Source organism: Rhyacophila brunnea, unplaced genomic scaffold (genome assembly GCF_057557595.1).
Source record: "Rhyacophila brunnea isolate RB1 unplaced genomic scaffold, BYU_Rbru_1.0 scaffold_4, whole genome shotgun sequence".
In the NCBI taxonomy this organism is placed as follows: Eukaryota; Metazoa; Arthropoda; class Insecta; order Trichoptera; family Rhyacophilidae; genus Rhyacophila; species Rhyacophila brunnea.
Genome location: NW_028233068.1, coordinates 53,068,480 through 53,081,601, shown reverse-complemented (window position 1 = coordinate 53,081,601; position 13,122 = coordinate 53,068,480). Strand labels below are relative to the sequence as shown.

At 30.3% G+C, this 13,122-nt stretch overlaps 1 protein-coding gene across 2 annotated transcripts in view; it reads right to left on the bottom strand.

Annotated features, from left to right (window-relative positions):
• Nucleotides 1-6,773: 6,773 nt before the first annotated feature.
• The window catches only part of Ide (Insulin degrading metalloproteinase), a 29,152-nt gene continuing 22,803 nt past the window's right edge, over nucleotides 6,774-13,122 (bottom strand). For both annotated transcript variants that reach the window (XM_085954543.1, XM_085954544.1), the window contains 5 exons: nucleotides 12,340-12,497; nucleotides 10,587-10,721; nucleotides 8,778-8,987; nucleotides 8,365-8,523; nucleotides 6,774-8,193 (listed from right to left, as the gene is read on the bottom strand). In XM_085954543.1, the coding sequence (XP_085810669.1) occupies nucleotides 8,086-8,193; nucleotides 8,365-8,523; nucleotides 8,778-8,987; nucleotides 10,587-10,721; nucleotides 12,340-12,497 (770 nt within the window). In that variant the 3' untranslated portion in view covers nucleotides 6,774-8,085. The remainder of the gene's footprint in view (nucleotides 8,194-8,364; nucleotides 8,524-8,777; nucleotides 8,988-10,586; nucleotides 10,722-12,339; nucleotides 12,498-13,122) is intronic.

Below are 13,122 nucleotides of genomic sequence, written 5' to 3'. Positions count from 1 at the left end.
ATTGACAATCATTATGATCAAAAACATCTCAGAATGAATTAAAATACTACCAGAATAATGCTTAGATTCATTTTTTTTAAAACCATATAGCTACAGGGCTCATAATAAAATATTAATATAATATATCTATCTAGCTCATTTTTAATAACATTTGTAATCTATCTGGATTAATTTTGATAATTCTTTCATCCACTTGTCCAAAGATGATATATAAAGCCTCTCGAGAGGTTTTTTGTTATGTAGCACAAACCTGAAACTAAATATTAATCTGGTATATTTTAAAACGACAAAATAGCTGTGAAACCTGCATTCCAAAGAATCTTGTGGTTGACATTTAGACCAAAAAGCATTCTTGCATGTTTATACTATTAGTACCTACGTTGGTTGTACTGGTAGCGTACCTATAGAAATTAAGTGGCTTAAATCGGATCGGTTCTATAAGTAAATATAGTGACGTATGAAAAGAAATGATAAAATAAAACATTGATATTGTTTCATGTTAAAATCTAGTCGGTGCGATAATACACCGAGGTGATGTTTTTATATCGAGGTAGCGTAATGAGATTAACAAGGGGATTGCTGTATGTGATATGAGGAGCGTAGACATTAAAATTGATAATAATGAATATAAAAATTCCTGTTTTAGGTTATAGTTTTACTATGTAAGAAACAATTAATGAACTTCTAGATAGAATCTTTGTATTATCAATGTAGGAACTAATAACCTATAATTTTTCTGTAGTTGAATACTTTGAACCATTATTATATCACGTTTTCTTTTATATGTATGATGTCTACGCTCCTCAGATACTCCACGGATATATTTTTGAGTCTTAGAGGAAAAGTCTGTCAGCTTTTAGTTAAATGTCAAGCTTGTGATAATTCTAGTGTCAATATTATTAGCGAAAGTCCTTAAATCCATCAATATTATTATTTGTCGACTTTGACATTTTCCCAATCTCTCCGTTAAAGAAATCAATGACTGCTTCGCGCTAACCATAAAAGCATTTCTATAATAAGGGAGATAGTTATTTTACGAGAATAATTAAAAGCATAATTACGAAACCAGAATAAGTATGAGAAGTTAAAAATGATATGGTGACTTTTTTTTCTTCGTAAAAATGCTTTTAGTTTTTTTTAAATAATCAAAGCATTCCATAAATTTTACGTATAACTGCAATCCTTTAAATAAATATTCATTTGATTATTTTATATTTAAAGTTGGAAGACAATTAATATTTTTTTTCCACGTTTTAAAAGAGTTCCTATCGGTTTTATAACAATAATTGAAATAATATTATATACTTTATCTTATTCAATGTTTTATAATAAATTTATTTATTCCATTCGAGTGTATAGTAAATAGTTTACATCACACACAAAACGCATTCCACACTCTGACAACGCACAATTTGTCTTACCTATATTACGAATATTATTATCGTTTTTAAACTAGGAAATATTTACACATTTCAACAGATTGTTAGTGTTTAAGCATCGTTATATTTTAGATTTATTTAAATGTGTTTGTACCTACTATGCCTGCCTTCTTTAATTTTATTATTATAATAAACAATAATCAATATTTGTAATACTTTTGACCGATAACAATGGCAATCTGTTTTGCTGTCATGGAAGAATATACAAGAAAAATGGTGAACTGAAACAACCCACCAAAATTTCAAAAACAATTTAATTTGACCAAAGGACTTAATACAGAACACCGAATTTAAACAATTTGATTTGCAATGTTAATATCTAATATCTGCAAATATATGTGTGAAGAGATCCATGCAGTATAAAATTATTTGCTTTCAATCATTTACACGAGTAGTGATAGCACTCAAATGTCATATCTATATCATACTTACGTTAACGTTACAATTTATATAAGTTATTGCGTAAAAATAATTTTTCAAATGCCCATATATATCTGATGTCGAAAATTGTAGAATGTCATGTAGTCAGTTCACCACCATGGTGACAATATGTTATTTGACTGGCATTGAAAAAAGAATTATTAAAACTATATGGCTTATATAAAGTTCACAATAAATTATCATAGTGTATCAAACTAGTTGGTAAGATATGTCATTGTTGCATGTGTCTACATTTCATTCTTCAAAATGATATCTTTTATTATTGATTCTTGTTTATTATAACAATCGTATTCTCTTCAATTAAACTCATATAAGTTATTATAAAATTATGTTTGGTATTAATTTCAATAAGCTCGTTGGATATTAATATATTTAGTATATTATTTCTTAAAATTGTTAATGGCATGTTAAATAAATATGTTGACTATTATCAGTTTAAGAATTGTTTCTTCTCACATAATCTAATTTTAAAAACCATTATCGGTAAAATACTCATAAAATCGTAAAATAACAAAAATAATAATAATATGTCAGAGTCTTAAGCATAGAAATGTTGAATTATAAAAATGGTGTGCTTAGCAAGTTTTCGTATTTTTTTATTAGCGGTAATACTTCTGAATACTCATTGAAGAATCCATTCGCCATTAAACCATATTATTCGTCATTTTACACCTTTCGTATTAAATTTAGATAGTGAAGCGTTGAAATTGAGTTTATAAGATACTAATTATAAATGGCTGTTATTGGAATTAAATTTGTAACAACTAAAAAAATTAAACAAAACTGTGCGTAGGTAATTGACATGAAATGGCTATATCATAATATTATTACACAAAATAATGTTAAAATTAAATATTACGATAAATTATTACCCCACCCAAGGCGTGAAACAAATTATAAAATATATATTATTACCCCGGCAGCAATTTCATAGAAACAAAATACAATATTGTGTTTACCAATTATCTAGAATTTGTTCTTTTACGGTGTCGCCTTAGAAGTGAAACTCATCAAACACCTATGTTAAAATATAACAGTTATTGTTTAATTGAAATTTAATTATATTTAAAACCATTTTTTTTCAGTTATTTTTTCATATTATTTTTCAGTTTTCGCAATTAAAACGTCATAGTTAATTTAATTTTCAAGACTTCCTTTCAGAAAAGGGGGAAAATTTATTTTTAATTATTATCCGTTCGATTACCGGAGCGAATTATTAAAACTTACATAAAATTATGTCCCTCACAAGCCATCCAGCTCAAATGAATTTTAAAACATTATAATCGCATACACTTTCCCTTCAATTATTAATTCCATTGAATTGTAATATATTAGCATAACCGTAAGAGTGTCAGAGTAGGTTATAATAATTAATTACGTTATGTACGTCATACAATTGCAAAGTAAAGATGCCATGCCATTTTATATAGAAATGTGAAAATTATAATGTCATTTCAATAATTATTTTAAGAGAACATTAATTCACCGAAGGGATTTATTCTTGGAACAACTATTATGATAATAAATTAGCTTATTGATTTTAAAAACATAGCCAGAATCTCCCTATAGTAATTAATAAATCTTATCTTAATCAAAAAACATGTATATTCACAACTTCAAAAAGGAAAAGAATTCAAATTTTGTATTTAATCCCTACATAAGGATGCCCAAAATTCCACGTGAAAATATCATAAGATTAATTTTATAGAACTATATTTTATAAAACTTATCAGATTTAAGTATTTCATTTTAATTAATTATCATTATCCGATGTTATATTTTTAATTTTCTTTAGCTTGACTCTGTCTCCGTCGTGAATCTTGCTAAATTCTTATAAATACTAACTAAATAATTATATTTCTAAGAAATATAAATACAAACTTTCTTCGTCCAAACTATTTTTTGATAATCAGTATTAATGCGATGAATTGATTTTATATATTTTTTTCTCAGCGATACGGATTCATTATATTTAATAATTCTTCTAGTTAGGCTACATAATATTAAATAATCTAGTCAAACAGATTATTCTCTGCTATATCCAATTATACTTTTTGATTTTTTAATTAACATTTTTCAGAACTTTATCTATTGATTCTATTTTCGCTATGTGCATTTAACTTTTATGGTATTTATTCTGCATACATACCTAAAAGGAAGTTTATTTTTTTTTGTTTAAATGCTGCAACACTGCTATGTAAAATGGTTTAATTTAAAAATACAGCAAATGATTAAAGCCATGCGGCCATGAGGTAAAACTATGGTGTAAAAGTATTAATATTACGAGATAAAACGATTCTTTCTTCGTAAGGGATCGATAGATAATTATTATATTTTTTTCCATGTTGTTTTTCTTTTTCTGTTAACATTATTGAAAGTGTATTTATTGAATGCAATCAAAGAATATTGTTGAAAACTTTTGTAAGTGGATATGTATATTATCGTTTCACAACTCTTTTTCGTTGTCTTTTTAAATAGTAAATGATAATTAATTGTAGCTTAGAAGAGTGGGGGTTGATTAATAATAAGCTGTCGCTTAAAATTCTCATAAAGAAAATACTACATATTTGTACAATATATTATGTTACCAATGCTTAATTTCTGTATACCTTCTATTGTAATTAAATGAGATGAATTTAAAATAAAAATGAACATAATATTATTCTCCGTTGGTTCTACATAAAGTTGTGCAGATTTATTTTCATGCTATTTTTGACAGATGAAAACAGCAATGTCATTACTAAAAATTTATGCGAATATCTACTTTCTTTACATTCAGTTTACATATCTGTCTATATTTAATATATGGTCAGGACTGTTTCCATACATTAAACCCATAAATTATGACTAAACCGAATGTTCAATATACGAGTTATATATTTCATAGATAGTTATTTTGTGTTATAATTATTATGAAGGGAAGTGTGTTCATGAATTCCATTTATTCTTGACGGTTTATCAATTTTTTCTGTCAAAAATGAAAATAAAATAAATCTAATTATTGGATGTGGTTTAATATCTATAGTTTTTTTATTGATATGAATAGTAAAAATATAACAACATGTTATTTGTTTATTGTTTATATTGGAATTTAAATCGGATAAATTTATCAAGCAGATATTGTTGTGTAATGAAAACTTTTCGATGATTAGGTAATGAAGAGAATTATAATTTAAGTCATTCCGTCAACAAGGACAGTCATTTACACTCACTAAGCATGTCATGAGCTTTCTATAATATTGTATTTATTATTGAGGAATAAACCAATACTCGAAATATACCATGAGGACTTTTATTTTTCACATTAGATTCTTACAGACAGCCTTGTCCTATCCTTGACATCCTATCATATGAAACGGGGAGAAGACAGCGGAACAAAAAGAGAATAAAAATGGATGCCGTAATTCAGGAAGGAAGCATCGCACAATAGGCCAAGTATTAAGGCAATAAACTTTCACAATATATAACTCAGAACAGCCTATCAAATATATTGTATAACTTCTTATAGATAATATTTTATAATACCTATGATATATGTAACTGACGGCTCTCGTAGTCAAATGCGTAAGACGCTGGTCTTTCATCCGGGGGGTGCTCCGGGTAGGTCACAATATATTTATGCGACCTCATTGCCTGGTATAGTGTTAAACAAAGACAATAAGTAAAGTTATATACACAGGTTCTCAAACTTATTTCGACCACCGCCCACTTTGAGATTTAAAAAAAATCTAGTGCCCCCCATATTTTTTAACTTACCTTTTTACATTACCATCTATTGCGTATCTTAAAAACAGTTATTGCAGATATAATTTTTAAGCATGCATTATTATATGGATAGAATATAGGGTTTACCCATATTATCCTATTTCTGAGATCAAAGAATGTTTCAATGAGGAAATAAAACTCATAGGTACTTTATCATATTTAGAAGTATTTTTATTAACATTAAAAGATGGCTTTGAATTTAAAACTTATCTAATGTGAGGGATGAATCTGATGCATTTCGATGAGTTTTTTTAATATCAAGCTCGAATTCACTTAAAAACAGCCGTAAGTCGCCTCATTCAATAACTAGCAGCCGATTTCTCTTTTTAGTTAGCAACGTTGCTACAGCACTAAATCCGCGTTTACATAAATACGATGATGGGAATGCTATCATCATCTATATATGGATGGATAACTGTGTTGACATTTGAAAAAGGATTTTTGTATGAAAAACAATATCGGAAATCACAGACAATTTTATTTAGTTAACTTAACATGGACTACATACATGAAATATGAAGCTGCATCCACATTATTACATGCGTAAACGACTCTAATTTAACCGTATAGGTATACGGGACTCCAAGCTTTCGAGTAGTAAATCGCATAAGTGGTGTCGTGTCTAGATTCCGTCGGTTTTTTATAGATAGAATTTGTCTGCTGCCGCCCCTCTAGATTTCCTTAACGCCCCCTAATTTTCTTTGAGCCTTTCACTGCCCCCCTGAATGCCTCAAGCGTTATCGCCCACTTTGAGAAAGACTGCTCTATATCAACAGAATGACAATACAAATGTTCTATGTTTTACAAAACTTTCACTGCAAATCATAAATACCATAAAATCCGCTGGATAGACGAGCTCATATAAAGTTCGGTGGATGTATGTGGCAGCAAAGAACTAGGGACTGAGAAGAGTGGAGAGCTAGGGGAGGCCTTCACCCAGCAGTGGATCAACCCCGGCTGATGATGAAATTGTAAATTGTAATCGGTTTTTTTTTCAAAACATTTTTTGAATCAATTTTTTATTCAATTTCATTCCTATCATTGTCAAATTTTTTAATGTACACTTCAACACAGAAAATAAGAATACCATTTAAAAAAAATATATATTATTAAAATAGTTCATAGATAAAGTATAATATGTATAATATTAGACAAATTATTTTTAAACCTACCAGTATAAGTTGAACACCCAAATGTACGGCAAACCATTTTGTAAATTTGGAATAATTGTGATTTAATGGTTCCAAATGTTGTACAAATTTATATTGCTATATACATAATATGGTAGGGATGTGCGAACCTACTATACCCTTTTTGGTATGACAAGCGAGCAAAGTCAGAATTGTGTATGCTAAAATTTAGTAGTTGTTTTCACTTATTTTATCTATCTGACTTTTTCTAATATACTTCACCTGGCAACACTGGTAGCCGTATATGCCGTAGCAATGTCTCGTAAATAAAAAAGTAATATTGTTGCAGAATGCACATGAAATATTGGAACTCATTACCCAATACGTTAAGTAATTAATATACAGTGAGAAAATAAGACTATCTCCGGGTAAACATAATATGGCTGATTTCAAATCAACAGTAAAACATCGCCTTGGTAATGGTTTGACTAAAACATATTGCGTAGGCTTCGCTTATATTTCTTCAATTATCTTCTGAAAGTCTTCATTCATACCCGTAATTAAATAAATTTACATCAGACAAACAACCAAAATCTCACAAACATGTAACAATGATTATTTTGATGATTTCATTTTATTTATCTGACATGTGACGATTTTTTTTCAAGTTAATTTGCATATAATTTGACATACTTAGAGGTTCACCGTCCTTACAATAAGGGTATCAACTTGCAATTAATATTTTAATGTTTGTTAATTGACTCGTGGAATAAATACACAAGTAGTCTTTTAAAAGTAAAATTAAAAAATACTAAAATGTAACCATAACTACACCGAGATTCCAAGATTTTTCATTATTTTTTTCTAGAGATACTGCTGAGTAATGCCAGAATACTTGTGCCAGAAAAATATACCAGTGGTTTTCAACTTTCTACGCCTGCGGATCTGCGAAAATAGTAAAAATATTTCACAGACCAAGTCACGCTAAGTCAGCAACAAAAACTATTATTTGTATTTCGTGTATTAGTTTTAAAATCTATGTAATATATACTAATGTTTTATGTTTGAATAAATTAATCTTTTTAACTCATTGACTGCTGACGGCACAGCTGCTGTGCCCCTCATTAGGGGACCAATAGATATAATTAGCATGTTATTTAAGTGTAGTAATTAAATGCTCCGTGGCGAAACGGTTAATATGAATTGAATATTTCACATACCGGCGGTTGAAAACCACTGAGTTAGATGACTAGGCATCAGGTTTCTGAGGATTAATTGCCTATATTGATTTTTTAAATTAATTATATTTCTTATAGTTTACAGTGAGTTCCTTTCCTCGGTATGTTTGTGTATTGAGCACCCAGCGGACAGAGAGCGCGTCCACTCTTGAACGTGAGAACATCTTCAATTTTGATTACCTGCAAAAAAAACAATTGTAATTTGTGTCCATGACATGAATTTTTTTTAGAAAGTTACAGATTATTCAGGTTTAGACCCCCAACATACATAGAATCCAATTTTTTTACTTATTTAGGGCACTAGGCCCCTCTAATAAAAAATGTGTAAAATCAATCAGCAAAAATGCATACCTTTGAGTTATCTTGAGGGACGGGTAATAATCCTTCTTTAGTCTGGTTGGTTGGATTCTTTGAAGGGTCGGCATCCTGATGTCCTGCACCACCTTCAGCCGATGAAATCACATGAATTCCAAGTTTTTGTCGATCATCTGACGATATGAATATTAATTTCTGGAAAAATATGATGACATTAACTATTGTTTTAAATTCCATTGTCATTCAAGCATGCCTTTGAACCGTTATTTTTTTTCGTTTCGGTTTTCATTCCGGTTCAAGTAAAAAAATATATCGGTTCGGTTTCAATTTTCGTTCTGAAAAAAATAACTATTGTCCGGTTTTTGGTTCAGCTCCGAGTGATTAATTTTTAAATGTTTTAAAAAAAATTTATAATAAGAACTAATATAAAACTATTATGGTGTAGGTACCTCATAAAATTCATAAAGTTGTTCCCTAGTGATCTGTATCAGCGCTTGAACTTCAACTTTAGTCCTGTCAAAGTGGTAACACTGCGACACAATCTCAGACCAGAAGATATGTGTCCTTCCGAGCATCATTTTTGGTTTCTTCAAACGCTGAGCTGCCAACGCTGACCTGTGTCTCTCAAACTCCTCGTCTGACATTTTTTTAATGTAATCCTGTAAGCAATATTAACATAGAATATTTACTAAAAATATAAAATATTATATGGTTTCAATCTATAGTAGAATTATTTAAAAAATATTTATTACAATGAAAAACAGTTATATACACAATAATTGATGTCCTGAAGATTAAAGGGGTCCTATTGTATGGTTGAGTTCAAGTTGTGTAAATCGACTTTAAAATTAGTGTTGTTCTGGCATTCATTTGCAATAATGTATTACGCTTTTGTGCACTTGCTACTGTTTTTATCCTCAGCCCCTCAATTGTGATTTGGTCATATAGTACATAACAGCCACTGAAAGTTCAATACTACCCTCATCAACAATAATCACAATTTGGTAGAATGGTGTCAGATTCTTCTGACAGTGCAGGTGACTCATTGTGACATTGTTACTTTCAAATGATATTAACACCGTTCCAAGGTGATTTCGTCGTGGCCACAATGCCAGAAGAATCTAATCTTCCTCTACCAAATTTTTTTGTAGATTCGTTAGTAATTTCGTTCTATAAGAAAATTTCTACCACTTTTTACATGATTAATTACCAAATGCAACCTATATACTATTTAATGAAGTTAATCGCAAAGTTATTTGTATTATTTGACCAATAGCAATACAGTACTCTCTCAGTAATCCGCCAGCCCAAAAACCAGACAAGTGTCCAATTAGTGAAAGCGGCGGATTATAGTGTATGCACACAAAATATGGTAAAAATGAAAACAGGTATTTCGTAAAAATAGTTTTTTTGAGAAATCTGTACTAGCAAATTACGGTTTTATTTATAATCAAAATCAAGTACTTATTTACTAAATTTATTAACTGAACTAAGTTTAGTAACTGAATATTAAACAGTAAATCAGTTGACAGAACCAGTTGTTCGGTGAGCCAGATATTCTTGAATGGCTTAGGATTCCTGGCTTTCCCTATGACCAAAAGCTTCAGTTTGTGTGTCCCGGTTGCATTGGAGCACGGCATAATTGTGACGCTATCCTTGGGCACTTTCCTCCCTGGTACATTACTTTCTTCGCGATGAACGTAGGTTTTACGAAGGAGAAGTTTCCAAAATAAATCTGTCTCATCTGCGTTATATACTTGTACGCGACGGACTACTAAATTTGCCAATCGAATACCGGCGAATTATAGAGCTTGATTTTGTGCTCTCAACTAGTAAAAATAACGGTGGATTATAGTAGTTGTCGGATAATCGAGCGCCGGATTACTGAGAGTGTACTGTATATGATTTTCTAAGAATTAGAATATATTTGAGGCCAACATATTACGGCATTTACATTTACAATATTGTTTTAGTGTAATTTTTAAAACTAACATTTTATTTACAGTTTTTTGTAAATATTTTGGAATACAAGTTTATGGAGATAACTGATTTTGCACATAGTACCCTTAACAATTTTATAGTTTCAACTGGGACTGCAAGAAGACGACTTACAATTATTATTATTAATTGTTCTACAGACTGGTGTAGGCCCCACTCCTTGAATGTGTTTATAAGTCATCATATCTTCATAACTCGGCTAGTACTATGAAAGTTAAGTTCCACTATGAGATAATTACTCGCTAAAATGATTCTCTTACCTTCATGTGGTAGAGGAAAGCTTCCACTCTTGTTTCCACATAGCTGGGATGTTTGTCTGACTGAACAATTATCCGGAGACCATGCGTTCCATTCCCTTTCCTCAATCCGCTGAACACCATGTAACCAAGTTGTTCCTGAAATTAATATTGCAATTAAAATACGAGTCTTCAATAAGTGTGTCCCGCAGGTTCAAATATTATGATCTATCCCATAACCAAGGTCATGGAGTCCTGTTAGGATTAAGTTGGATTATCACTAAGTAAGTAAAACATCCTGTAGTAGCCAGCTTCATATGTCACAAGAGAATAGTGACAATACACTTTATTTAATTGACCACAGAAAATAAAATAAATGTATGGCAGATGAGTAAATAATACGTGTGGCTATATTATTATAATATTGTCACCTATTACTACAACTAGGTAATTCTGATTTTGTCATTGTTGGGAAAATAAAATTTTAACTTTACTTGATTTAATATAAATCTAGGCTATAATTATTATTTAAAATAAAAATTGTGCTTTGTGCAATTGGGAACAACTGGGAACAACAAAAAATGAAAAAATATTCTAGATATTTTATTTATTCAATGCAAAAAAATGACTTACCTAGTTGTTACATTAAGGCTATACTTCAGTTGAGGCATGATTTAAAAAGATCATGGCCAGGCGATGCGCGGATTGTGCAAATGACGCGTGCCAAACGAAATATAAGTTGTCATAAAAATCTAACATGCGTCCATTTATGTTATATTTATTGTTATATTACTAATAATAATAGTATATTCATTGACATGTTTTCTTTTTTAAGTACATACGTAAAGTTTTTTAGTCATCTTTACACAATTTAAGAATATTTTCTTTATATAGTATTAGAGATATCTATTATAGTTGTTACATAAACATTGTTTACTAACTAATATTATTAGTACCTAAACAAGTAATGAAAAGGACATTTGCAAAACACCCATCATTATCAGCTGCATTTACGCTATGTGGTAGATTTTTGTAAAACATTTCATAATCTGTTTGTTTTAAATAATGACATTAAATCTTTATATTTGGCTGTCGTAATTGGCTTTCATTCCTCATATAATGGGGGCAATAACGTATCAGCACTGTAGTGTTATCTGCCTCTTTTGTTTGAATCTTAAATCAATGACATTATTCCATAATATTACTCGGTCATCTGCATCACTTTACGAGATGAGATGACCAACGAGTGGAATCGGGAGTAGAAGAGGATTGTTTCAATATATGAAACAAGTAGTGACATACATATACCTACTGTAAAACTACAGTTAAAAATAGTTTACCTAAAAACAAATGTGACCTGAAGCAAAGGTTCTTTTGTCACATTTTGAATAAAATGAGATTATAATTCTACTATGTAAAAAATGCTGCTCTTCTTTAGTGTATAACTGATTAATCCAAAAGTTAGCAAACAAACGTTCATATGTAACAAAAACATGTTAGGCAAATTAATCTCACGTCAATGGCTTAATATTATCATTAAAAACTTTAAATAGTACGCAATATCAAAAATAAACATTATCATAGAAAGTAACTACATAATAAAAAAAAATATCAATAAACTTCTGAGCTACAAACAGCATTTTGAAAACTGATTGTCATCATCTCACCTACAACTATAGGAACCACATAATTTAAGTTAACCATAAACAAAACTACATTCGTTGTTTGACATCAGCAATAATTCAATATTTTTGGGTAATTTTGTATTTATACATACCTTAGTTCTAAGAATATCGAAGCACGGTTCAGACAGAATCTGTAGTAGTAGTTCTAGTAAAACGTTTGTTTGAGACGACTGCTTCCCACATTGATAATAAACTAGTATACAAGAACTACTGTGCACGGTGTGGTCAACTTCGAAACGGTAATGGCTTCCTAAAAACATAATAGTTGTCAATTAACTCACCATTTATTATTCTCTTCTTTTTTACATTACAATAGGTCATGAGGCACTAATTACATTAGGTAGTTAATCAAATAGGCAGCGAAACACATCAGCCTTGCTGGTCACCAGAACCCCCTGTATAAGAAGCCAGTGTCTTGCGCATTGGACTATGAAGACATCTTCTGAATACATAATTTTCTTAAAATGCCCATTTATGAGTGTGTGACTAAAACTTTCAGTTTTGTTTTCCATTTTCGGGGACACAATTTTTGCAGGAGGTGTATCGACACATTTTCTTTTGTGATACTCTTTTGATCGTTGCGTCACTGATTTCAGCATAATTGAGTTGGCTATGTTATATCTAACAAAACATAACTGTCAACCGGCAAATTTGAAATGTCCATAGATCCGTGAAGTTGAAGGCAGTCACAATTCGTCTTATCCCCCCCCTCCCCGTCAAATAGTTGTGTGTATTAGATGTTCTCAAAAAATTTTAATTTCTTAAAAATTTTCCACAACCTTAATGGTGCAATTGGTAGCGTGCTTGGCTTGTCAAACAAATGCTTGGTGGTTGTGCTGACGTTTGTATTTTGATTTTGCTCAGTTGTGACAGTT